The following is a 26,229-nucleotide window of genomic DNA, read 5'->3' as shown; positions in this document are numbered from 1 at the left end:
GACACAGAGGGGGCTCGGGAGGGGCTGCTGCAGGGACCTTCATCGTGGTCGTGGTTGATAGCTGTCGCTGTGGTGAGAAGTGGCTTTCGGACCCTCGTGGACCCGTTTTGGCCCAGGAGGCCACAGTCCTTGCCTTTCTGCTCATCTGGGCACCTGGAGTCACCCATCTTAGCTTTAGGTGGCATCCTGAGGTCCTTTAGGCAGAAGGGTCCTGGGAGCCAGGCCCTTGCTGGTCCTGGCTTTGTCCCTGGGCTGGAGACCCACAGCCCACTCCTGACTCAGTGGGGCCTGGACTTGTCCCTGAGCGTCCATGTGGCCCTCTACTCGGCACCCCATCACCCCCTTCTCCAGGGTCTCATGGCAACTCCGTGCCCCTCAGGAGGGTCCTGGCTGACCCTCAGGCCAGGGCTCCCCCGGGGTTCTCAACCCACATCCTCCCTCCTCGAGATTCGTGGCCATGCAGTGCCTCGGTGGCCTCTCCTTGGTGTCCCACTGGACTATGGACTGTGGAGGCAGGGACACTGTCTTCCTGGAGACCATTTATCCCCAGAGCCTGAAGCTGCTGTCCCAGAGGTCTCTGTGGAGTGACAGGACCTGGTGTTAGAGGAACCCCTGATTGGTGACAAAGATGAGCCAAGAAACAGCTTCGGGAAGCCTCAACCCAAACCAGGGACAGGCCCGAGGCAGCCGCCGTGTCCCTCAGCCTCTCCCCGGGCAGAGCTGCGGAGGCAGGTTCCACCTCAGTGGTCACAGACTCCCAGGCCTCCCCCACCCAGAATCAACAGTGTCCAGTGCCATCCCTGCATCAGTACTGGCATGGGGACTCGAGGGTGCCTTCCCCGTCAGTGGTGACGGTAATGCTGCAGGGATGGCCTTTACCCCACGATGCAGGTGAGGAGACCCAGGGCCCGGGAAGCCTCTGGACAAGGCCCCTGGGCTCCTGAGTGCTGAGGCTGAGGTTCTAGCTGCTGCCTCAGGCTCCAGGCTCTTGCTACGCCAGCTGCTCCCCCTGCAGGCTGTGACAAATAGAGATGCTTCTCTTCCCCCAGACGAGAGAGGTGACCCGGAAATGACAACGTAGGGTGGTCAACGTGAGGGCCAAGGACAGGGTTCCGTGGGACCCTCAGGAGGGTCCTGCAGACTAGCATGTGTCTGGGGAGATTGTGGAGGAGGGGAGCCAGGCTCCACGTCTTGCCCCTCTGTCTGAGATTTTTATATCACAAGGCAGTTCAGTGTCACAGGCAAACAGAGCAACACCCTCCTGCCCCCCTCCTCCTGTTGGTGCTCGTGCAAACACAGGGATCTGGGCTGGGGTGCGGCTCAGTGGTAGAGCACTTGCTGAGAGCATGCGTGAGGCCCTGGGTTTGATCCTCTGCACTGCAAACAGATGCGTGTGTGTGTGTGTGTCGTGCACGCGTATATGTGTGCATTATGGTGTGCTGGTAAATGTCTGACAACCTGCTGGTGATGGTGGGGACACAGGTGTCTATTTTCGTGGTGTGCATGCTCCCAGTGTGGTGAATTTCCAGCTACGCAACATGAACTTGCTGAACATGGAGTCAGGAAGGAATGTGCAGCAGAACTAGCAGACCGTATTCCCCAGGTACAGAGACGGTATTCGTGCCCTTCTGAGGAGCATATGTGTCAGTCAGCTTTCTGTGACTGTAACAAACCACCTGAGATCATCAACTTATCTGGTGAGGGAAACAGTCTGTTTCCAAATCAACTGATAGATGATAAACACCATCATCATTTGAAATGCTCACTGGAGTTAGAGCTTTAAAGGAAGGGAGAGGACACTGGCGAGCTAGCGCTGTAGGAAGGAAGGGCTTGTTCTGCCAGAGGAGTTTGGAGGTTTTGGAGGTTTGGGTCTGTGGTCATTGGTCTTGTGGTGAGGAAGCACCTCAGGACGTGGAGCCCGTGGTGGAGCAAGCTGCTGCCCTCTTGGTGGCCAGAGGCAAAGAGAGGAAGAGACCAGGGTCCCACATTCCCCCTCCGGGTGCACCCCAGGGGACTGAAGAGGTCCCACAAGGTGCCGCCTCTTAAGAGTTCCACCAACAGTACCAAGCTGGGGACCAAGACTGGAGCACCCCAGAAAGAAGCACTAGTGATAGGGAAAAGAGGGAAATGTACAACACAACAGGCAAGTGCTGAGATCTGAATATCACCTTTAAAGACTTTGTAACTTATTGAACTGTAACTTTATATCACTCAGCCTTTAATAATGGCTGCGTGTCACAAGTGGCTCACAGAATTCCCAGTGTCCACCCTTACTGGTCCGTGCGACTGACCTCACAGGCCTCTCTTCTTTTCTTTTCTTTCTTTTTTTATTTTTGTTTTTTTTTTTTGGTACCAGAGATTGAACTCAGGGGCACTGGACCACTGAGCCCCATCCCCAGTCCTATTTTGTACTTCATTTAGAGATGGGGTCCCACTGAGTTGCTTAGTGCCTTGTAAATTGCTGAGGCTGGCTTTGAAGTCATGATCCTCCTGCCTCAGCCTCCCGGGCCGATGGGTTGACAGGTGTGTGCCACTGCGCCTGGCTCTTTTCTTTCTTACTAAAATGTTAATAGTATATAATTTTTTTCTTTGACTTGCTTTTTATTTAAAAGGCTCTTCATTTATTCATTCCCCTCCATTCCAGCTGGGTCACCATGTGAGTGGGAGAACCATGAGCTTTGTCTCTTTGGCTTGGGTCTGGTGAAGGAGACGGTCCTTTACCAAATCAACAGATAGATAAACTTTACCATCCGTGAAAGTGCTGTCATTAGGGCTTTAAAAAAAGGAGCGAGATGCCATGCAACTAGAGCTGGGGTGGGGGGTGGTGTGCAGGGAAAACCTACATCAGGGTCAGATCAGGAAAGGCTTATTCTGTGGAGGTGACACAATTTGAGACCCAAGAGATAAAAAGGGACTTGGTATCTTTTTATCCAAGCTTTGGATGGCTTGGTGGGAGAAAGTTTATCCAAGGGTGTGTCCACTTTGGTGCCATTTCTGTAAAATCCCCAAACACGCAAAACAGTGCTATCCATTATTCTTAGAAACATCCTTGTGAACTAGAGATGGGAAGGCTCCCACCAGCTTCAGGACTGGTGGCCACCCTTGGAGCCGGGAGGGAAGAAGGGTGATTTGGAGGGAGGCAGAGAACGTCTTCAGCTGCGTCTCGGGATTGTCGTGGATCCCAAGGAGAGAAAGATCTGAGGTGATACAGTTGTTGTGACTCTGGTTGGCCCTCACCGATGGACACCGGTTGCATGATTCTTGACCATTTCTGAATGACGGAAATGTTTTGATGGATGTTTTTTAAGAGTATGGAAAAGAGGTTCTAGGTGTGGGAGTGACCCCTGTTAAAGTTCACCCCAGAAAAGTTGGCCGCAGTGAAGGGCAGAGGGATCCCCAGGTCATTCAGACGGCTGGGCAGGGATCCGGGCTTCGAAGGCTGTGACACATGTGAATAAAACCATGAGCTGGTTTACGATGACCACGAGTCCCTTGGCTCTGGGGAGAATCCGCAGGGGGCAGGGAACGGCTTCGGGCTTGGTTGGGGCCTGCGGTGAGCCCCGCTTCTCGAGGCCCTGGGGACAGCCTGGCTGTGGCTCCTGTGCCACACCCTCAGGTTGCAGCTCAGTCAGGCTGTGGGGAGAGGAAGAGGAAGGAGCAGGTCCTTAGGAAACCCAAACAGGCAGGATGAAAGAGAAAGATGGATTTGAACAAGAACCATGACAAAACCTGCGAATGGGAAATATCCATGGACTGAAAGGCCCCCATTAAAAAGAGAAGCCCGGGGAGGAGGGGGACCTAGGAGACCGGAGGAACCTGGGACTGGACACGGCCAAAGAGAGAATCAGTGGATGGGAAGAGAGTTCTCAGGGATTTTCCCTGAAAGAAAAAGAGGAAAAATAATACGAAAAGGAAGTTAAAAGGCACGGAGCACAGAACGAGCTGCTCCCATGTGTGTTTGGTAGAAATTCTACCAGAAGGGCCTGGGAAAATGACTGAGAAGTTGAGTTCTCAAAAGTTTAATGGCTGAGAATTTTCCGAAATCAAGAGATATCCAGTCTTTGTTTGAAAGTGCTCCTCAAGTTGAAGATTTTGTAAAATAACCCACAGAGCAAAATGGCGTAAAATCACAAATAAAGGGAGAGTCTTTACATTTACCATGGACAGATCATCCACAGAGGACCACAGCAGGGAACAGAAGGTTGCAGGTGACCACAGGGCAGTCTTCTGTTCATCTTCCTGGATGAGAAGATAAAGCCCAATCAGCCTAGAACTCCACACCCCGACTCTGATGCTCAGGATCCATGGTGAAGTTTCTGAAGACAAGGGGTCCCGCTCTGACCTCCAGGCTCCTGAGTCTTTGGAGGTTGGGGAGCAGGAGCCCCTCAGATTACAGACGCTCCGTCGTGCGACGGTGGCTTCCATCTCCCACAGAAGCTGGGGAGAGAGACGGGCCAGACCCAGCTGTTGTGTTGTAACACGAGGCTACGGGAAGTGCTTCATGGTATCCATCAAGACAGAGAACAGGGACGGCTCATCTGTCTCTTCCCAGAATCCACAGCACCTTGAAAGTGTGTGTGTGTGTGTATGTGTGTGTGTGTGTGTGTGGCCATGTGTGTGTGAACATGTATGTGTACTTCTGAGTGTGCATGTATGTGTGTACATGTGTGTGTACTTGTGAGTGCACGAGTGTGTACTTGTGAGTATGCATGTGTGTGTGTGTTTGTGTGTGTGTACTTGTGAGTGTGCATGTATGTGTTTGTACATGTGTGTGTACTTGTGAGTGCATGAGTGTGTACTTCTTTCTGTGCATGTATGTGTGTGTGTGTGTTTATGTGTGTGTGAACATGTGTGTGTACTTGTGAGTGTGCATGTATGTGTGGGGGGGCGTGCACATGTGTGTGTACTTATGAGTGTGCATGTATGTGTGTGTACATGTGTGTGTATTTGTGAGTGCACGAGTGTGTACTTCTTTGTGTGCATGTATGTGTGTGTGAGTATGTGTGTTTATGTGTGTGTGAACATGTGTGTGTACTTGTGAGTGTGCATGTATGTGTGTGAGTGTGTGGGCGCGCACATGTGTGTGTACTTGTGAGTGTGCATGTATGTGTGTGTGTTTTTGTGTGTGTGTACTTGTGAGTGTGCATGTATGTGTGTGTACATGTGTGTGTACTTGTGAGTGCATGAGTGTGTACTTCTTTGTGTGCATGTATGTGTGTGAGTATGTGTGTCTGTGTGTGTGTGAACGTGTGTGTACTTGTGAGTGTGCATGTATGTGTGTGAGTGTGTGGGTGTGTGTACTTTTGAGTGCACGAGTGTGTACTTCTTTGTGTGCATGTATGTGTGTGAGTGTGTGTGTTTATGTGTGTGTGAACATGTGTGTGTACTTGTGAGTGTGCATGTATGTGTGTGTGTGTGTGTGTGTGTCCTCCATCCTCTAGGGGGATGGGATGGGCAGAGGGTAGGTAGGTGGCAGGAATCCTGGACTCTAGCTTGGTTTCAGTCCTGTGGCTTTGGGGACATTGTGGGGGGATGGCAGACAGAGGGAGGTGACCCCGGGCCCTGGGCTGGGAAGGAGCCCAGGGACTCGAGAAGCCCTTCTAGACTGTCCCTCTGTCTTGCAGATTGTGGACAAGAACAGCCGCTACAAGTCCATAGATGGGTCGGACGAGACCAAGGCCAACTGGATGAGGTGAGTCCTCTCGCTGTGTTCGGGAGGCCGGCTGGCCTCCGGAGAGGAAGTGGGGGTGGCGTGTTGGGACCAGGGGGTCTCTAGAGGCCAAGGCCTCCAGGACTGTGTGTGCAGAGCATGGGAGACGTCCAGCCTCCGTGACCTTCCTGGTCCCCGGCTTCCATGAGGGGGCCCCGAGGTGGACTGTGGCCAGGCCAGCAGGCTGCAGGGACTCCCAGGGCCCCAGGTTCCTGGGAGCATTCCTGGGGAGGGGGCGAGAATGTCCCCCTTGGGACTGTGACGCTGTCTCTCAGGGCAGGCTGCTGCTGCAGGGGTGCCCAGTGGTTGTTCCCATGGTGTTCCTGGCCGAGGAGGGCCCTGGCAGGGGCTGGGCCTGATGTCCACCATGCTTGCTGCTGGGCTTGAGTGCTTTCACCCTGTGCCAGTGTGTGACTCAGAAAGGTCCTAAGGGCTGGCCAGGGAGAGCAGGAGACTGCCCAGGCCATCCCAGCCAAGTGTGGGACCTGGGCTCATTGCTGGCCTTGGTGGCCTTGCTGTGGTGGTGGGCAGGGGAGCAGGCTGGCCTCTCGCTTCCGTGGGGGCTTCTCTCTGGGATCCCAGGACAGTGAACAGGAATGTGGGTCTGGGTAGGGCGAACCAGGGGCCCTCTGTGGCTGGGCCCCGGGACCCACTACACCTGGATGTGACGCCCTCTTGTGTCTGTGTGGCCTGGTGACCCAGGGGTGCTGGAGGCTGGTGGGTGGGTGGAGGAGGACGGTGCATTAGGGACCAACATGGGGGGTGCTGTATTTAAACTGAGGCAGTCAACAAGCAGGTGACTGCTGGGGCTGGGGAGTCACGCTGGGGCCTGGTGTCCTCCAGACGGCCTGACTGACCCTGTCCTCCCGTCAGAGACTCCCAGGCAGCAGAGCCACTGTCCTCCCCCCGAGCACCCAGGGCTCACCCTCTCCTGGGGGAAGCTGCTCCTACTGCCATCACCAGGTGCAGAAGCAGGGTCGCTGTAGACAAGCAGCCCTGGAGGGCTGTGTGTGGGGACAAGCTCTCTCCTCCCCCTCCTCCCCAGACCTGGTCAGCCAATGCCCCGAAATGGCCCGAGAAGGAGGTCTGCAGCCCTAACTGCCGCCTTCCCCCACCCTGGGTCCAGGTCAGGACACCCACGGGCTTCACCCGCCGCGTGCGGAACACCCGCTTCCCCTCGGTCCCTGCGCTGGGCACCTGGGGTGGCCCAGCCTGGCCTGTCCCATGGCCCTCCCAGGGCCCACACCTGGTGCCACGCCTGGTCATCGCATGGACTCTCACCGTGCTGCTAGGGCCCAGGTGGGAGAAGGGGGCCTCTGACAGGGGCCTCCAAAGTGGCCAGGACTTTGGGGACTCTGTGAGCAAGTGGCATGAGCCATTCTAACAGGCTGTCCATGGACAGCAGGGCCTGCCTCCAAGGGCTCTTTGCCCGGTCACTGGAGTGACCCCAGGCAATAGGGAAGCGAGGGCGTGGCTCGGCCCAGGTGTCCCAGGCAGGAGGCTGCCTCCGCTGTCTGGGTTCCAGGAGCTCCGGCCTCCGGAGCCGAGCCCTGCTGCCTCCCCTGCACCCCCAGCTGGGCCTGGGGATTCCTGGCGCTCGGAGCTTGTCGGCCACGCTGGCCGGGCCTCGGTGAGGCTCTCCACAGTGACTCTGAGGGCGCGGGTGGGCAGCACGGCTCTGCATCGGTCTTCACGCCACAATGGCCAAACCGGGGCCCAGAACTGGTCACTAGCAGAGGGACTGGAGCTCTGGCTCTGGACACAAGGAGCCAGGCTGAGCCAGTTCGCTGGGCCGTGTGGGCCCTGGCCGGGTGGGCTCTGCATGGGTTGTGCCCTGTGCTGACCAAGACGGTGCCTGGCGGTCCCCCTGGAGGGCCCTCAGCTCAAGGGCAAGTTGGGGTTGGTTGTGCGTCAGCCTCGTTGGGCAGCTCCTCCGTCGGCGGGTGCTCTGGACTGCTCTCTCGTGGCCTGGGGCATGGGACTGAGGGAACGCAGGGCGTCTACGAAGTGAGTGGTGGGACAGGAAGGGAACCGGTGTCCAGGTTGGGAGCACTGACCCCATGGCCCCGTGCCAGGGGCTGTGTGCAGAGTCCTCAGCAAGGGCTGCGTGCCCCTCTGGGAGCGCTGGGCAGTGCCTGAGTCATTCTGGCAGGCGCAGCGTCCTGGGTGGGTGCCACTGGTTGCATCTGGTAGAAGCCGAAGGTGGCAAAGGTGGCGGTAACACTCTACGTTTGCAGCCCCTCCCCCAACAAAGAATATCCGGAGCCCCAGAGGCCTGTAGTGGTGTGACCAAGAAGCCACGTCACAGCTTCCCGCCAGCCCTGGGAAGTGGCCTGGGATGGTCCTCCTAGTTGTACAGAGGCCTGTGGCCACAAGGAGACTCCGCCTCTCGTCTCAGGTCTGCGCAGTGCGAGCCTGTGCCCTGCCATTGTCCTGACCTGGGGACCACAGCCTGCCCCTCCGCAGCTTGCAGGCCCTGGTGTGCTGCAGGGTGGGGGTGAGGCTGCTGCCCTCGGCCTCAGCTGATGCTGCAGGCGGAGGAGTGACTCGGGCCCCAGGTTTCCCTCTGTGCCCTGGGTCCTCTCGGGTGGACCTTTCCAACCTTGTAGCAGCAGGTAAAGCGGGGGGCAGAGCCACATGGAGAAGCTGCGTTTCAAGAGCAGAGCAGGTGCTAGGCCAACGGCAGAGCACCGCGGAGCCCCTCCTGGTGCCCCTGGCTGCCCTGTGCAGACGGAGGCTGAGGTCACCCCTGGTGTCCATCAGAGTGCAGTTCTTCTCCCAGTGGATGCTCATGAGCTCCTCAAATCCAACCAGAAAGCCACAGCAGCCACCCAGGAGACACAGCTGGCGGTGCAGCTGTGGGAGGTGGCTCTGTCCCTGCACACACAGAAGTGGGGACGGGAGGGGGCAGATGGCGGAGGGGTGGTGAGCCACACGGGATGGAATCAGCTTTCTGTGATGACTCCCTTTGATGGGCAGCACCAGCTGAGGCCCGGCCACGGCAGCCCATGTGGACAGTGGCCTCCAAGCCACTCACGCCCCTGCAGGGCCCCGTTTAAACTTGACTTTGCAGGGTCAGTGGTGCAGCCCCGACCCCACTGAGGACTCTTTATTCCTTTTATAGGATTTTATGCGTTTATATCACTATACCCTCCCCCCTTAGAGCCAGCCTGAGGAGTTGGTGTGTTGGTACTGCCCTTCTGGATGGGGACAGGGAGGCGGGAAAGGGTACATGAACTTGCACCGCCCGGCACTCGCTGCTAGCCAAAGGCAAGGTCGGGCCTGCTCCGCGGACCTGCCCAGGGCTCCCACCGCCTGACCTGCGCCTTTGCCTCCTACCGCCCCCTCCGAGGAGGAGTAGAAGGGACTTCTCAGTAGGAGGAGGGCGTGGGGCCGGGTGGTCCCAGGTCCTCCTGGCTCCCCAGCTGGGGCCGGCATTAGGAAGGAGGAGGCCCACCTGCCTTGACGGTCATTTACCCTATTGTGCTTTGTGGGATATTCAACCCAAGGACCGTGGCGCCCCTGGCCGAGCGTAAGAGGAAACCCAAGTTCTCCAAGGAGGAGCTGGACATTCTGGTCACGGAGGTGACCCACCACGAAGCAGTTCTCTTTGGGAGGGAGACCATGCGGCTGTCCCATGCCGACAGGGACAAGATTTGGGAAGGCATAGCTCGGAAAATCACCTCCGTCAGCCAGGTCCCCCGCTCCGTCAAGGACCTTAAGCACAGATGGGATGACATGAAACGGAGGACCAAGGACAAGCTGGCCTTCATGCAGCAGTCCCTGTCGGGCCCTGGGGCTGGGGGCCGGGCCCCTGCCTTCATGCTCACTGCCCACGAGAGGGCCATCGAGTCGGCGCTGCGCACCGCCCGCTCCGGGCACGGCTTCCCCAGGGCGGAACTGGACGGCACCGACAGCCCCTCGACCAGCTGTGAGTATCTGTCCCCTCTGCCCACTCTTCCCATGTCCACTTCCGCCCGCCTCCTCTCCCTCTGGGCATCCGCCTCTGTGCCTGGACGGTGCTGGCAGCCGGGAGGACGAGCCCTGCCCCCGGGCAGCTCCTGGACATGGGGGACTCAGCAGCTTGAGTTAAACCAGTGCAGGAGTGACTGGAAGGAAGGGACGAAGGCTGTCGTGTCCAGTAGACCCTGAGCACAGGGGGACCTCAAGGCCTGCAGGCACAGGGGCTGCCCGGCTCCAGGTCCCTGAGGTTGGGCTCTTACCCCTCCCCCCAGCCCTGCCTTGGATTGTGTGTCTGTCCCTGAAATGATGAATGGGCCCTTCTGGGGGTGAGGAGCGGTGGCACTTGGCTCCATAGGGCTGGAAGGCCCCCTAAGGAAGTGAAGTGGGACTGAGCAGCGAGGGGCACGTAAGAGTTAAGAAGCCCCGGCTGGGTGAGGGCGGGGGCGGAGAGCCGGGCGGGAACAGCATGTACGAGGCCACATCAGGAAGGCTCCTGGCACGTCCGTCCCGGACACGGAGGAGCCAGGGGGGCCCCAGCGTCGCAGGCGAGGGGCGGGGTGGGGGCTTGGGCGGCCGCAGGCAGGCCCAGGCCTGGAGGGGCAGCTCCTGTCGCCTGGGCCAGCTGCACTGTTTCTGTCCCCTCCTGTCTCCTGTGCCCAGCGGCCTTCGTCCACTTCTCTCTGGCTCTGTGTCCTGCTGCCCAGGGTCCCCTCCCGCCCTCGCTCCTGCACCCACCCCAGGCACAGTCCTCTGCGCCCACCCCGCCCCCTTCTCCCTCTGCCCCCTGCCTTTCCCCTCTGCTTCCTGCGTCTGGTGGACCCCAAGGCCAGGACCCTGGGGCTCTTTCTAGTTGGGGCCCCTCCGTGCACACCCGTCCCCCTGCCTCTGCACCGTCCGCCCTGCCCCCACTCAGTCCCTCGGAGGCCGGGAACAGGCGGCCCCAGAGGCCAGTGGGAAGGTGGGTCCCCAAGAGTCCCGCCTCCCTCCCCAGGCCCCTGGTCACGGGGATCTGCTCATTTCCTGTTTGGCTGGGGCTCCTGACAGGTGGCCGTTCACAGAGTCAGATTCTCGGGACTGGAGAGGCCTGTGGAGACGGTCTCACCTCCCTGTCACCCGGACAGGGAAATGGAGATGGCCCGAGGTGTCATCACCCAGGACTGGAACCTGGGTCTGCCAGAGCCCTGAACCAGGCTTCCCCAGTCCTACGTGATCCCACCCAATTATGACAAAATGGGGGCCCAACATTCAGTAAATCCCAGTCCCAAATCCTGCCCTGCTCACCCCTCCGGAGGCCTAGAGTAACCTGGTCGGGCAGGACCCCCACCCCTGCCATGACCAGCAGGTCCTCCGTGGCCAGGGGCTCCGTGGCCTGAGGCCCCCCAGGGAGGAAACAGCCGCAGTGGCCTCACGCCCTCTGGCCCCATCTAGGGTTCCAGGGGTGACTGCTGTCCCCCCTAATGGGACTGCGAGGCACTGGGCTCTTACTGTGGTGGCTCCAGTGAGACCCTGGGACCTCTGGGAGCAGGACCAACCTCAGGACCAGCCGGACCACCCGTCCTTCCTGCTGTTTCCAGGGCTGGTTCTGGATGGAGCCCCCTGGGCACAGGCAGGGAGGGTTTGGGGGACAGTAGGGTCGGCCTGTCATGTTTTCATTCTGTCATGGAGTCAGCCCTTGTCACCTGAAAGCGGAGACCTGCATGTACAGGGGCTGGTCCCCTCCCTGTGTCTGGCCGTGGGGAGCCGTCTGTCTGAGGGTCCCTGCATGATCAGGCATCTTGGGTGGGGCCGCCGTGGGCCTGACCTGGCTGCCACCCTGGGGGAAGGGGTGTCAGGGCGGCGGCTTGCTCTGCCCACCCCTACCACCCCTACCTCCCTCTGGGCCCGGGCGCCCTGCCCTGATCAAGGCTGCAGATTTCAGCAAGGCCACCAGGTGGCCCCAAGGAGGCTGGCTCTCCCCTCGGAGCACAATGGTGCCCTTGGCAGGTCACGCTCAGCTCTACGCAGCGCCTGCATCTTCAAGGAGCCAGCGGGTGGCCCAGGGGCTAGGAGGTGGGCAGAGAGGTCATCAGCAATACTTTGCAGCCAGCGAATCTCAGAGAGGTGAAGTGACAGGGCCGAGGTCCCCAGCCACTGGGCTGACTGCTGTCACCAGGACTGGACTCTTTCCCTGGAATGCGGCTATTGTCACGGGCAGCAGTGGCATCCTTCCCTGGGTGCCTGGCCTTGGCTCAGCGGCTTGGGAACCAGGCCCTTCCCGCGGGTGGGTGTTTAGGCTGGGGAGTGCCGGGTGGGGTGCCTGGGGGTTTTCACGGTGAGTCCACACCCAGCGCCGCCCCTTTCTCCCTGTGGTAACCATTTGTCCTTCTCTGCTTCTGTCCCCAAGACGATGAAGATGAGGAGTTGCCTGGGCCCTCGCGCCAGCCTCTCCGGCTGCCTCTGCAGCGGTCTCCGGAGGAAGAGGCCCCCCTGGCCAGGCCCACCCTGCTGCGCTCCTCCTCCTCCTCAGACCAGTCCGAGACTCTGGGCCCCAAGCCGGAGGCCCTGCCCCGCACCCTGCCCCAGGCACAGGCCACCTGCAGGACCCCGCGGCCACACCCAGGCTCGCCCACCCCGGGCCTCGACTGGCAGCTCCTCCACGTCCACGCCCAGCAGACCGAGGTGTTCCGGCAGCTCTGCCAGGAGCTGGTGGCCGCGCACCAGGACATGGCTAACAGCATGCACGTCATCGGCCGGGCCATGGCCGAGCTGAGCGGCCGCGTCGGTCAGATGTGCCAGACGCTGGCGGAGATCCGGGACGGGGTCCAGGCATCACGGCAAGGGCCAGAAGGGGCGGCCCCCACGGGCTCTGCGCTCCCGGCCCAGGCGCCCCCGCTGGATCCCCCACGAGCTCCCCCAGCAGCAGCCCCCACTCGGACGACCAGGTCTCGGAAGAGAAAGCACAGCCTCTAGCCGGGCAGCCGGTGGAGGAGGAGCTGGAGGGAGGCGTCTGGCCTGGAGACCCAGGACCCCTGTAGGACTCCGGGGCGCTGTCCCCTGTCGCCGAGTGCAGGCCGCTCCCCATGCCCTGGGAGCCGGTGTCCGGCCCTCCCTCCTCTTTGCCAGAGGCTCAACGTCCAAGAAAAGCCCCCGCTTTCTGCTTGCTTGGCCCCGAGGCGCCTCCTCCTGGTCGGTATCTGGTGGCAGCGGCCTGGCGGGGAGCGGGCGTGAGTGTAGGGGGGCATCCCAAGGGAACCCCTGCTTCCAGCCTCAGGGCTCTGCCTCAACCTCCTGACCTCCGGGTCCCTGATCCTGCTGCTTTCCTAGTGGGCGTGGCCAGAGGACAGGTGGGGGAGTCTGTCCTGACCTCACAAGGGCTCTGAGCCCCGGGGCGCCCTGCCTTGGCCCTGGCTTGCTCTCGTGCAGTGCGCGTGCTCAGCTGCTGTGCTTGCCTTCTGTGGAGTCGGGTGGAGACCGGGTGATGTCAGGGAGACTATCTTACGTTCTTGGAGCACTTGGTGCTCTTCCTGCACCTGCAGATATACGTGATCTCAGGGCGTGCTCAGGACAGCCTGAGAGGCAGCTAAGTCGGACATCATTCTCTTTGTCATGTGCATTCGTAGATGACAAGTGACACAGCTTGTTGGTGGGAGGCCGGGACTGTGCATTTGTCCAGCTCCCCTGTCCAGAGGCCACATCTGGAGTCGGGGGAGCAGGGGGCTTGCTCCTTGCCTGGCCTCTGCGCCTGTCTCCTCTGGTGGGTCGGGAGAGCGGTGGCAGTGTCAGGCACGTCTGTCACACACCCTGGCCCTAATGCTCTCCGACAGGGGCCAGGGAGAGGCAGGCCCAGGTCTCGGGAGCCAGAAGGCAGCCCGGCCTCCAGTTCCAGCAGGACTGAGCCCGTCCCGCGTGCCAGCATGCCTCGCCTCTGCTTGCTCGGGCTGCATTCGCACCAGCCACGCAGCTCTGGCTTCGTGCTTCCCGTTGGGGTGGGACACCCGGGCTCTCATGTTAGGGAGGGAAGGGGCAGGTGGCTGGGGACAGGTGCTCCCCAGCTCTGTCTCTTTCCCGCTGCTCCCTGGCCTGGGAGGGAGAGCTCCTTTCCCAGCGGCTCTTTCTGCCCACCCGCCACCTCTCGCCCTGTCCCCCAGAGCCACCGCGGGGGCTGGGAGGCTTGCTGTACCAGCGCCTGCCCAGGCCCTCCTGGAGCACTGCTTGTGAACCCAGACCCAGCTCCTCCCACACAGGGACAGTGCAGGGGCTGGGTCATTGCCTGGAGTTGCCTTGCCCTCCCATGCTGGACCCCAAGATTGCAATAAAAAGAAATCGATGTCACACTCTGAACACACCCGGGTCCAGGGTCTTTCTTTGTGTGTTCTCTTTCTTCGCTTCCCGTGGAGACTTCCAGGTCCCAGAGCAGGGCTTAGGGGACAGGGGAGAGCCTGCTGGTGAGAGGGCTCCAGAGGCCCTTGCTCGCCCTGGTTCCACACACGCAGGACGGTGCCCAGCCCCATGCGAGGCCTTCAGGGACAGGGACAGAAGCCAGGTCAGGGAGGCAGAGCACCCACCTAGGATACCTTTGGTCATGTCTCACCGGGATGCACCTTGAAGTGCGATGGTGCTAAACGATCTGGTCCTGTGTCTCCTGACAGTTAGGGTTCCCAGGGAGGATCCCCTCCTTTCTGCAGGAGAGTCCAGAGCGTCAGGGTACTTTAAGGACCCTGAGACCTGAACCTCGGGGGGACATGTCCCTGCTGTCCTGTTGTGAGTCTGTTGCAGGTGAGGCCCTGCACATCCAGATCCAGGGCTTCTCAAAGTGGCTCAGGTGGCTTCCTCTGGCTCTCCCGGGAGTGTCCTCGGCAGTGTCCTGGGCCTTGCCCTGGCTTGCTGCCCCTCCACAGCTTCCCCCAGGCAGGAGTCCCCAGGTCTTGACCCGGAATCCCTTTCTGGATGACCCTAACTACCTCTGGCTGTGGAATCCGACCCTCCTCAGCAGGGTGCCGTGGACATCGAGGCTCCCCGCTTCCAGGAGGGGCAGAGACGCTGTGGAAGGGGGCTGGGGTCCCCCTTCACCCCCACGGTCAGTGTGACTGGCTGGCTCCTCCCTGGCCCTGGGTCAGGAGGGGACAAGTTGGAAGCAGTGAACCTGAAATGGAGGTCGGAGTAAAGGGACGGTGGGGCGGCGGGGGGGGACTCTTGACAGTTTGGGATGGAAAAGATGGCCACACCCGTTTCTTGACGTCCTGCGGCCTGGGAGGCCAGCGTGTGAGAACAGGAAGAGCAAGTGGACAGTGTGTGCTGGACGTGAGCTGGGGCCTGCTCCAGCTTCCCACAGGAAACCATGAAGGTGGCCTCCAGAGGTGGGCTGGGAGGGGTGCCGTCCAAGGCCAGGTGACCACCTGGAGGGCGGGCGCAGGACCTAAGGTCCCTCCCAGCCCGAGGCCTAATGTAAGGAGACAGAGTCCAGCCCACTCCCAGGCCTGGCCAGGTCTGCCTGCCCCCTGGAGGGAGCAGCAGGGCGGAGCCTGGCCTTCGCAGGTCCCCTCTGAAGAAGGGGGTGCCTGGTGGGTTACTTTTCTCAAGTTGGAACCGACAGTCATTTCCTGACCCAGCTAGAAAACATGGCGCCCTGCTCAGACATGGTGGGCCAGGGCTGGGGATTGCCTCTGTGCTCATCTGTCCAGGACCCAATGCCAGCAGGAACGTAATGACCCATCAACCCCATGAAGGATTCCACCCAGAACCCCCGCCTGCCCCTAGACGGCTCCAGAGGTGCCGAGTCTTCCGGTAGGATCTGGACTGCTGGCCAGTAAGCCCTGCCCTGCCCAACAGCCCTGACTGGGCGGCTCTCGCCTGCTTCTCAGGCCTCCTCTCCAACAAGGGGGTGACCTGGCAGCTCGGGTCGCAGACCTTTCACTCCCTGGAAGCCGCGTGCTCTGCCGGGAGAGCTCTTGCTTACCTGCACCCTGGTGATGGGGCAGCAGGACTCTGAGACTGGACCAGGCCACTAGGTGTTAGCCCAGAATGCTTAAAAAGGCAGACGTGATGAGAGGATTCGCTTTACCTCGAAAATTATACCAACGCGATCTTGGCAGGGGACTTTGTTGTGGTGACTCACCGAGAGCTGCCATCTATGTCTTATTTCAAATGCCAAGTTGAAAACCAAACCCAAGAGGCAGAACACGCTGGGGTCTGTCTTTGAAAATGCCTTGCCATCTACTCAGAGGCCTGGGGTGCTCTGTCGAAGCATTGGTTCTTGGGTAGAAAAGCACCAGGGGATGGAAGGGGAGATGGACGCGCATCTTCCTAAACCTTATGACCGATTCCAGAAGTTGCTCTGTGGAATCAACGGATCCCTGATCCCTGTTACCTGTTCCTCGGTTGTCTTTTCCTTGGAAAGTCGAGTGATGGGGAAATGAGTCCATCCTTTCGAGCTTGAAGTTGTTTAGACTCCAACAGGAGGGGACAAGGGGCGGTGGTCTCCTCCCCCTGTGTTCTGTGACCCCAGGGACTTTTGAGAACAAGAATGAATGGAGGGTCGCCTTCCACACGCAGCCGGGACGGAAACGTTTGGAGCTACTGCGGTTGCGTTCTGTGCAGACGACTGGGTTGATGATTTGGGGATGTCAAATTGCAGAGTCTAACTAAATTGGGGACTGGAAATTATTTTATATGTTCAGGAAAAAAATGTGGGCACGTATGGAGAGAAGGAGAGCTCTGCCGTTGGAGAATTCGGACGGGGAGCTGTGACCAGGGATGACATCTCGGGGCCCCAGATCCTCTTGGCTCTAAGTTCTTGGCTCACACCATCAAGGTTGGGTGCGTGGAGATAACCACGTGGTTTTCACAGCTCTGAGGCCCAGATCCTGGACAAGATGAAGTTCTTGCTCCAGGGTGGAGCTTGTGACTTGCTTTGAAGGGGAAAGCTGCCAAAGCCGGGGTTCTCTTCCTTCTCTTCCCTCTGTCTCGTTCTTAGTTCCTCTGAGTTGTGTGCTACGTTCCGTTGCCAGAGTGGACGGTGCCCTGGGTCCCAGTGGACCCCTTCTAAGGCGGCCGTGCCTGCCTCCAAGGCAGACTTAGGTGAGGTCAGGTTGGACGTGAACATGCTGGCCCTGTCCCTGGGGCACTCTAGTGTAGACTCTCAGTGCTGCTGGCCCCTGTGCCTACCACCACTGTTGGAATGAGCATCTGTCTATATTTTTTCTTTCTACGTGGGAGATATAAATAGTAAAAACAACAGGCTCATTATTGAGGAAACCTGTAAAGAACTGAAAATCACAAACAAAATCCAATCACCATGGATCCTACTGTTAGGACACGGCTCTGCGTCCTGCAAGCCGTTTACAGGGGCCGGTTTTCAAAGCATGATTGGAACCATAACGTAAATAGCCCTGCCTCCTCCTGTTATTCTTGCTCTGCGTTGTGTCAGCACGGTTTTGCCATGTGACAAAAGATTCTTTGCAAACATTTTTTTTTCTGGGGACGAGTAACCTGCCACCGTGGAATGGACCCTCATTTACTCTGGTTTTTGAAATTCAGATATTTGGGCTTTTGCACTTTTGTAAAGAGCGAGCCACGTGCGTCGTGGGTTGGGAGGTTGGCGCGCCCGCCGTGCATCTTATTGCCTTGGGTCTGTGTTGCCAGTTTGTTTCCCAGAGCGGGGGGGGGGGGGGGGGCTGTGCGGGTGACCACTCTGGGAGATGCCTTCCTTGCTACCTGTATCAATGTGCGTGTTATTGTTTTATTATTTGATTTTAAAGCCGCGTTGGTGCTTTACCTGCCCACATGGAAGCCCTAGTGATGGTGGGAAAGCACAGGCCTCCCCGAGCTGCACCTCCCGTTGATTGGCTGTGTGTCCTTGGACAAGTTACTTAGCCTCTCGGAGCCTCACTCTCTGTACCTCGAGTCATTTAACTAGATTAAGCAGTGTTTGCCAACCTTTCATTGTCCCCTACCTCCTCTGTCCCCACGGGACCCTCTGTAAAGACTTGGGATCTTTAACATTTATGGAATGCGGTCCTGGGCACCCTTGCCCTGTGGGTTCTTTCTGCGAGGTTTTGTGAGATACTGAAAACAGCCCCAAGAGCCCACCCTTCCCATCAGTGGCCTGTGAGGGTCAGGGACCCTGCAGTAAAGGAGCTGGGGTGCAGCTCAGTGACAGAATGACAGCCTCGCAGGCACCAGGCCCTGGGTGACATCCCTGCACTGGGTGACATCCCTGTCCTGGGGAAAAAAATAGTGAGGAGCGGAGGAGCCTATGTGTTCCAGGCACCTTTAATCTGCTGCCACATCTGACATTCACCATAACACACAGGCAGAGCAGGGCTGTTGACAGTCCCTGGGAACAGATTCCTAGAGGCCCAGGGATGTGTTTGAAGTCCCAGGAATGGCACCTGCAGGACAGGACCCTTCCCCAGAAGGGCAGCTGCCTCACCCGCCTCGCCGGTGCCCGTGAACTTGTGACTCGTAACCCTCGCGCCTGCGCCCAGCCCTGCCCTGCCCTCCCCCGGCGGCCGCGGTTCTCACCTGTTCCCCTCGCCCCCAGGTACGTGGTCATCTCCCGGGAGGAGAGGGAGAGGAACCTGCTGGCCTTCCAGCACGGCGAGTGCATCTACTTCCGCGCCTGCAGGGACATCCGGCCCGGGGAGCGGCTGCGGGTCTGGTACAGCCAGGACTACATGAGGCGCCTGCACAGCATGTCCCAGGAGACCATCCACCGCAACCTGGCCAGAGGTGAGTGTGCGGAGGCCACGCCCTGGCCTCTGTGGGTCCCCGGGGCTTCCAGAGGACACCCAGGAGGCGCAGATTCAAGCCCCAGCCCGGGAAGACGGGGCCATTCAGGACCTCAGATGGCCCAGATCCGCGCCGCGCTCCAGGCCACGCAGTGACCGCCTAGGGTGTCCCCTCCCCTGCAAGATGGTCTCAGAAATCCCAGAGCACTGGGAAGAGAGGACCCCACGGCCAAGGGACGAGGCTTAATCCCCTGACCCGGTCTCCAGCTCAAAGTGATGAAAAGATGTCACACTGCCGACACCTCAGCAGTCACAAGGACAGACGACATCTGCTGAACGCCCACCGAGGGCGGCTTGGGTCTCCACATGCTCCCAGGGAACTCTCACGATCGGGCAGCTCCCCCCAGCATGGGGTGGGAACTCGGGGAGCCAGTGAGGACCGTGTGTAGAGCAGGGTGAAGTCCCCAGGGCAGACCTTTAACAGTGACAGCCCCACGTGGACGATTATCCCATCACCAACGGTGACTCACCCTGGGTCAGGTGCTGGGGAGGGCAGCCTGGGTTCCTGTCCCACCACTGTGACTCCAGGTGCTGAGTTCCCACCTGGTGGCTTCTCAGACAAAATCAGTCTCGTCCCCGCTTCCTGCTGGCCTCACGATCAGCCGACCTGGGGAACGGATGTAAAAGGACAGCTGCTTCGGAGGGAGTCCAGGAGGGCTGGGCAGGGGACGCGGGCCTGGGAGGCGGGCGGCTTGGTCGTCCGGGCTCCCTGTAAACAAGTCATTTGGATGTGGTTGAAAACACGGCCCACGCTGCCCTGCACCTTCTCACTCCACCCTCAGCCTGGCCAGGGTAACTAGCGAGTCTGGTCCTTCTCTCCAGGGGACCTTCTTACCTCAAAGCCATATATCCAAATGCCCAGAGTCCATCTGGTGCCAGGAGCCCAGGTCGTGCCCGAGCCCCACCCTGTCGTGTTTCTGACCAGCCGCGTATGTGAAGTCTGTCAATCGGGAAGATGGTTGGAGCAGATGGGAAGGGGTGGGTGACTCCCTGAGGTTCAGCTGTCTTTAGAGACAAGTCAGAACAATGCAAATCCTGGAAACCGAGGGCACCGCTGCTGCCTGGCTTGGTAAAAGGTACCTGGTGACCAATGGGCAGTGAGAGGGGATCAGTAGTCACTCTTACCTCTTGGAACATTCTTGTCCTCTTTGGAACCGGGGGGAAAGCCCTGCTGATCTCACGGGGAAGGCATGCTCCCAGGCTGAGATTACGGGGGCATCCACCTGACCTCGGAGATGCCTCCTATAAAAGTGTCTGAAGCTCAGTGGGTCCTCAGTCACTCTTCGCTGCGTGGACGAAAGAAGTGAATGACGACATCAAGATGTTTCCAAAAGAGTCCCGCCACCCGGAGAAGAGGAGAGCAAGGGAAGTCCTGCTGAGGATGCAGGTCTCATCCCCTGGCCAGGACCTTCTTCTGGGCGTGTGATGTCCTCTTCCACCCCCAGTGACCTCTCCAGAGCACCTCAAGCTGCAACATCCATCTTCAGAGAGCTGGGACACCAGGGTCCACTCAGGAGTGGTGGCTTGAAGGAAGCGTGGCAGACAGACTTGAAGGGGGACGTCCAGAGCCGCGTGGAGCTCCAGGAGCGAGCAGCGTCCGGCCAGCCAGGCTGAGGGGTGGGGAGCGGGGAGGACGCTGACAGCCACGTGGGACAGGACCACAGCTGTGGGTGTTCTCGGCCCCGAACCAGCCCTCGGGTCCAGTCACGGAGCTTGGTGGCATTTAGACGTCTCTTGGTAGCTTTTGCTTTGGCTGATCCTGGCCCTTTAGTGCTGGCTTAGGTTGGCCCTGCCAGTCCTGCTCTTGAAGGACATCCCTTCTGAGCAGGGAGCTTGCTCTGTCACTGAGGGTGATATGCCAGGCAGGCCAGAGCAGGAGTCACGAGTCCTGCTCGGGCAGGGACACTGTTGGAACCCGCAGCTTACCTGAAGAGAGTCTCGGTTGTTCCCTGTGGTTATCACTGAAGGACGGGATGGATCTCATGCTCATATTCAGAAAAGTTCTTCTTTGATTGATTTTGAGTTATTGATCTACTTTGAGGTCTGGGTTGGTTCCCCCCGCCCCTATTTCCTTGAGATCTTGGAATCAAGCTCACATTATTTTCCATGAAGCCTGAAGTCCAGAGCAGCCTCCCGCTGGCCCTAGCATATCGCACAGGCTTGGTCCTCCCACCAGGGCCCGAGGAGTCCCTGGTGGCTTGCAGCCTGGACCTCCCCACTGCCCCCGCTGTTGGCTGTCTGGTCCCTGGTGAGGGGGAAGGGCAGCCCTGGACGTGTGGCTATTCCAAAGGGGCCAGTGCTTCTTCTGATCCACAGGACAGGTGTGTTGGGTCTTGCTTTAGTGAGTGCTCTCCATTTCTCCTCTGCTCTGTAGCCCAGCTGATAGAGAAATGCAGGCTGAGGGGAGCCATCCCGTCCCGGGAGCCTTGGAGACAGGCTGTTCCCCAAACATTCATGTGACAATGACAAGGGCATCCAGATAGGTCCCTCCTTTTTGTGTGGTCACTGTGGGAAACCTGGCGTTGGACCTGGGGCAGGGCATATCACCGGCCCCAGCATGGAACATCGAATGGAGATCCCTCGGCCGGCCTCTCGCCAACCCCGCCACGAGAAGCCGGGTTCCAGTGCCTCTTCAGTCATTTCCTCGTCACGTCAGCCAGGGCCCTGCCCCGGCCCCTGCCTTAAGAAGCCTTTAAGATTTCTAAGCTCCACAGACAGCTGTGGGAATATTCTGGGGACTGAAGAGGCTCCTCTGTTCCTGAGCATCTCCCCCTCAGGAGTCATCAGCCCTCTGTCCGTAGGCTCTGCAGCTGGCTGCAGTAAAGGACGAGGCTACAACAACCTACTCTTGGGAAACCCATCAAAGGGTTCAGGTATCCCAACGTAATTAAGAGAGAAGTAAAGTGATTCGCAGGATAGAAATAGACCTCTGGTGTCAGGTAAGGAAACAGCTGTGTTTTGAGATGGCTTTCAGTCATGGTGACGACCTTGTCCTTTATCTTTTCGGAGGCCGCCATCTTGGAGCCTTTAGTAACTGTGGGTGTCCTGTCCTCCCCGCTCCAGCCTGCGTCATCAGTGAGACCCACAGGTCACGCTTGCTCACATGTTCCCAGTCTTGTGACTGCTCGGAGGGTTACAAGAGACAGAAGTGAGGGGTGGACTGTCCCCTAAGTGGGCCATCTCCAGGACAGCCGCGGAGAAGGCAGGAGCAGGGCTCTGCGTCGCCTGGGAACCTTTTACCAAGTCAAAGCAGCGTCCTCTCATGGCGAGGGCTGGAGGGGAAGCGCCTGGGGTTGGGGGCTGAGTACTCACTCGGCTCTGGACTGTGCTCCCACCCACCCACTTTGATCGGGTGGGACTTCCTCCCCCCAGGACGGCAGGTCCCTGTGAAAGAAGACGCAGTCACCTCCCCGTAGACCTCCCTCAGCTTGTAAGTCAGAGTCCACACACCTGAGGCTTCTCAGAAACTGCTTTTTCAAAAGAGTTCTTACGCTCTGTGGGTCCCAGGACAAGTCCCCACTGTTCACCGACTCATTTTTGTCGCGCCTGCCCCGGGAGGCGCCTTCAGAGGGCGAGCCAGGTGACCCTGCAGAAGGTCTGCTTGGTTTCTGTTGGTTTCTCGGCTGGGGGGCTGTCCCCGCTTCCTGACACCCTGGTTTTCCTTCCTAGGAGAGAAGAGGTTGCAGAGGGAGAAGTGTGAGCAGGCTCTGGACACCCCAGAAGACCTGAGGGGCGCTATTCAGCTCCCCGTGTTGAGACAGGGCAAAAGTCCCTACAAGCGTGGCTTGGATGAGGGGGACGGGCACCCCCAGGCCAAGAAGAAGAAGATCGACCTCATTTTTAAGGACGTGCTGGAGGCGTCCCTGGAATCGGCCAAGGTGGAGGCCCACCAGCTGGCACTGAGCACCTCGCTGGTCATCAGGAAAGTCCCCAAGTACCAGGACGATGCCTATGGCCGGTGTGCCACAGCCATGACCCACAGCATGCAGGGCGTCAGCCGGACCCAGGGGGATGGGGACTGGAAGACCCCCCCGGGGGTGGCCAAGGAGCCAGGCCCCCTGGAGGATGAGGAAGAGGAGCCTTCGTCGTTCAAGGCAGACAGCCCCGCCGAGGCCTCCCTGGCATCCGATGCCCACGAGCTGCCCACCACCTCCTTCTGCCCCAACTGTATCCGCCTCAAGAAGAAGGTGCGGGAGCTTCAGGCCGAGCTGGACATGCTCAAGTCTGGGAAGCTCCCAGAGCCCCCCGTGTTACCACCCCAGGTGCTGGAGCTCCCAGAGTTCTCGGACCCCACAGGTAAGCGGGTGTGGACGCCACTGTTGCCGAGGGAGGAGCAACGGGCTGTGGACGGGGCCGTGGGCCTCTGTCGGAGCTGTCCTCTGGGGACCCCAGGCGCCCTGTCCTCAGGTGCCCATGGCAGGCCGGCCGCGGCTCTGGTGGGACGCTTCACGTGCTGCTCTGTGTCAATAAAAGACATCCGCTGCAGGAGGGGCGTGTGCTGTGTTCTTGACCTTTGCCTTTCTCTGATGGCCCCACCAGGGTGCCACCCAAAGCCCAGCTTCTCTCCTCCATGGCCCAGCAGGGAGTCCCTCTAGGGAGCCCACCCCCCCCATCTCTATCTGGAACGTGGCCTTGTCCTCTGCCAGGGTCTGCTCTTCCCCTCATGGTCCCAGTTCCCCACCTGGAGTTTTCAGAGGATGGGACTTCGGGGGTCCAGGGTGACCAGCTGCATGGCTTTGCCCCTTCTGTGCTGGTGCTCCGATCTCGTGGAGCTAGTTGAGAACCGGGCCGGGTCATCGGTGCCCCTCTGCAGCGGGGGTGGCCTGCCCACGGGCGCCTCATCCCTCAGCCACGCCCCGAGTTCCCAACAACGAGGTGGTGCAGGTCCTCAAGCTCACATCTGAGCTCAAGCGCGTTCTGACCCCGAAATCACAGGGGGCCAGAGCCACGCGGCCTTCATTCCGGGGCAGCAGGCCTCCTCTGACCTCATGAGTGGAGGGCACACAAGTCCCTGTCCTCCACGGGTGACCTGGGGCTGTTTGGGGTGCCCCAACAGTTTGCTCCTCCAGTTTGTCTTCTCTGTTGATGGGGAACGTTGCAGTCTCGGAGCACCCCCGGGTGGGCGGAGGGCGGGCAGCCTGGAACACGGTGGGTGGTGGCCAAAGGCCACCTGGACCATCCCCAAAGAGGGAGAGTCACCTGTGGAGAACAGAGTGCTTGGAAGTGAACTCCAGGCTGGGGTTCCATCCCTCTCAGGCAGCTGTGGGGTCTCGCCTTTAGACGCTGTTTCGTGTTGCTGTCGCGGAAACCCGTTCTTGCCACCGGGTGTAAGTGCTTCTTTCGAATTTGTTTTCCAGCCTCCGAGAGCATGGTCTCGGGCCCCGCCATCATGGAGGACGATGACCAGGAGGTCGACTCGGCCGATGAATCCGTCTCCAACGATATGATGACCACGACCGACGAGCCGTCCAAGATGTCCTCCGCCACCGGACGCCGGATCCGGCGCTTCAAGCAGGAGTGGCTGAAGAAGTTCTGGTTCCTGCGGTACTCGCCGACCCTCAACGAGATGTGGTGCCATGTGTGCCGCCAGTACACGGTGCAGTCCTCCCGCACCTCGGCCTTCATCATTGGCTCCAAGCAGTTCAAGATCCACACCATCAAGCTGCACAGCCAGAGCAACCTGCACAAGAAGTGCCTGCAGCTCTATAAGCTCCGCATGCACCCCGAGAAGACGGAGGAGATGTGCCGCAACATGACCTTGCTCTTCAACACCGCCTACCACCTGGCCCTCGAGGGCAGGCCCTACCTGGACTTCCGGCCGCTGGCCGAGCTGCTGAGGAAGTGTGAGCTCAAGGTGGTGGACCAGTACATGAACGAGGGCGACTGCCAGGTGCTCGTCCACCACATCGCCCGGGCGCTGCGGGAGGACCTGGTGGAGCGCATCCGCCAGTCCCCGTGCCTCAGCATCATCTTGGACGGGCAGAGCGACGACCTGCTGGCCGACACGGTGGCCGTGTACGTCCAGTACACCAGCAGCGACGGGCCCCCGGCCACGGAGTTCCTGTCCCTGCAGGAGCTGGGCTTCTCCAGCACAGAGAGCTACCTCCAGGCGCTGGACCGGGCCTTCACCACCCTGGGCATCCGGCTGCAGGACGAGAAGCCCACGGTCGGCTTAGGAGTGGACGGGGCCAACATCACGGCCAGCCTGCGGGCCAGCATGTTCATGACCATCCGCAAGACGCTGCCCTGGCTGCTGTGCCTGCCCTTCATGGTGCACCGGCCCCACCTGGAGATCCTGGACGCCATCAGCGGGAAGGAGCTGCCCTGCCTGGAGGAGCTGGAGAACAACCTGAAGCAGCTGCTGAGCTTCTACCGCTACTCGCCCCGGCTCCTGTGCGAGCTGCGCTCCACGGCCGCCACCCTCTGCGAGGAGACCGAGTTCCTGGGGGACATCCGGGCCGTGCGCTGGGTCATCGGGGAGCAGAACGTCCTCAACGCCCTCATCAAGGACTACCTGGAGGTGGTGGCCCACCTCAAGGACGTCAGCAGCCAGACGCAGCGGGCGGACGCCTCGGCCATCGCCCTGGCCCTGCTGCAGTTCCTCATGGACTATCAGTCGGTCAAGCTCATCTACTTCCTGCTGGACGTGATCGCCGTCCTCTCGCGCCTGGCCTACGTCTTCCAGGGCGAGTACCTGCTGGTGTCCCAGGTGGACGACAAGATCGAGGAGGCCATCCAGGAGATCAGCCGGCTGGCCGACTCCCCGGGGGAGTACCTCCAGGAGTTCGAGGAGAACTTCCGGGAGAGCTTCAACGGGATCGCCGTGAAGAACCTCAGGGTGGCCGAGGCCAAGTTCCAGTCCATCAGGGAGAAGATCTGCCAGAAGACCCAGGTCATCCTGGCCCAGAGGTTCGACTCCCGCAGCCGGATCTTCGTGAAGGCCTGCCAGGTGTTCGACCTGGCCGCCTGGCCCAGGAGCAGTGAGGAGCTCGTGAGCTACGGCAAGGAGGACATGGTGCAGATACTCGACCACCTGGAGGCCATCCCCACCTTCTCCCGGGACCTCGGCCAGGAGGGGCTGGACCCGCGGGGCAGCCTGCTGACGGAGTGGCGGGAGCTCAAGGCCGATTACTATACCAAAAACGGCTTCAAAGACCTCATCAGCCACGTCTGCAAGTACAAGCAGAGGTTCCCGCTCCTGAACAAGATCATCCAGGTCCTGAAGGTCCTCCCCACGTCCACCGCCTGCTGCGAGAAGGGCCGCAGCGCCCTCCAGAGGGTCCGCAAGAACCACCGCTCCCGCCTGACCCTGGAGCAGCTGAGCGACCTGCTGACGGTCGCGGTCAACGGACCGCCCATCGCCAACTTCGATGCCAAGCGAGCCCTGGACAGCTGGTTCGAGGAGAAGTCGGGCAACAGCTACGCACTGTCGGCCGAGGTCCTCAGCAGGATGTCGGCCCTGGAGCAGAAGCCGGCGCTGCAGGCCGTGGACCACGGGTCCGAGTTCTACCCGGACATGTAGGGAGCCCGGCTGCAGAGTCCACGAAGCTGTTGAATATTTTTTTAATCTATACTCATAAGCTTTGATATATTATATAAATCTATATTATATTATATTATATTATATATATATATAAAACCCACACTGAAAATTTTTAAAAACCAAGGTGACACGTCCACCGGAAGCTACTAGGAGCTTTCAGAAAGGAACGACGTCGGAAACCGACGCCTGTCTGCGACACTTGGCAGCTTGAACCTACGTGGCGACCCGTTTCCACTCACAGAAGC

The 26,229-nt window shown here is 59.7% G+C and overlaps 1 protein-coding gene across 2 annotated transcripts in view; it reads left to right on the top strand.

Annotated features, from left to right (window-relative positions):
* Prdm11 (PR/SET domain 11) overlaps nucleotides 1–25,963 on the top strand; it is a 69,584-nt gene extending 43,621 nt beyond the window's left edge. Inside the window, exons 5-8 of one of the 2 annotated variants that reach the window (XM_026399149.2) lie at nucleotides 5,625–5,692; nucleotides 18,195–18,382; nucleotides 22,111–22,737; nucleotides 23,799–25,963. In XM_026399149.2, coding sequence (XP_026254934.2) covers nucleotides 5,625–5,692; nucleotides 18,195–18,382; nucleotides 22,111–22,737; nucleotides 23,799–25,963 — 3,048 coding nt within the window. Of the gene's footprint in view, nucleotides 1–5,624; nucleotides 5,693–9,219; nucleotides 9,642–12,056; nucleotides 13,971–18,194; nucleotides 18,383–22,110; nucleotides 22,738–23,798 lie in introns of those variants that run through there. The other variant, XM_077797462.1, reaches the window with a different exon arrangement.
* The last annotated feature ends 266 nt before the right edge of the window (nucleotides 25,964–26,229 follow it).

Source organism: Urocitellus parryii, chromosome 4 (assembly GCF_045843805.1).
Source record: "Urocitellus parryii isolate mUroPar1 chromosome 4, mUroPar1.hap1, whole genome shotgun sequence".
Lineage (NCBI taxonomy): Eukaryota > Metazoa > Chordata > Mammalia > Rodentia > Sciuridae > Urocitellus > Urocitellus parryii.
The sequence above is the reverse complement of the archived record's forward strand: the minus strand, read 5'-3'. Positions and strand labels throughout refer to the sequence as shown.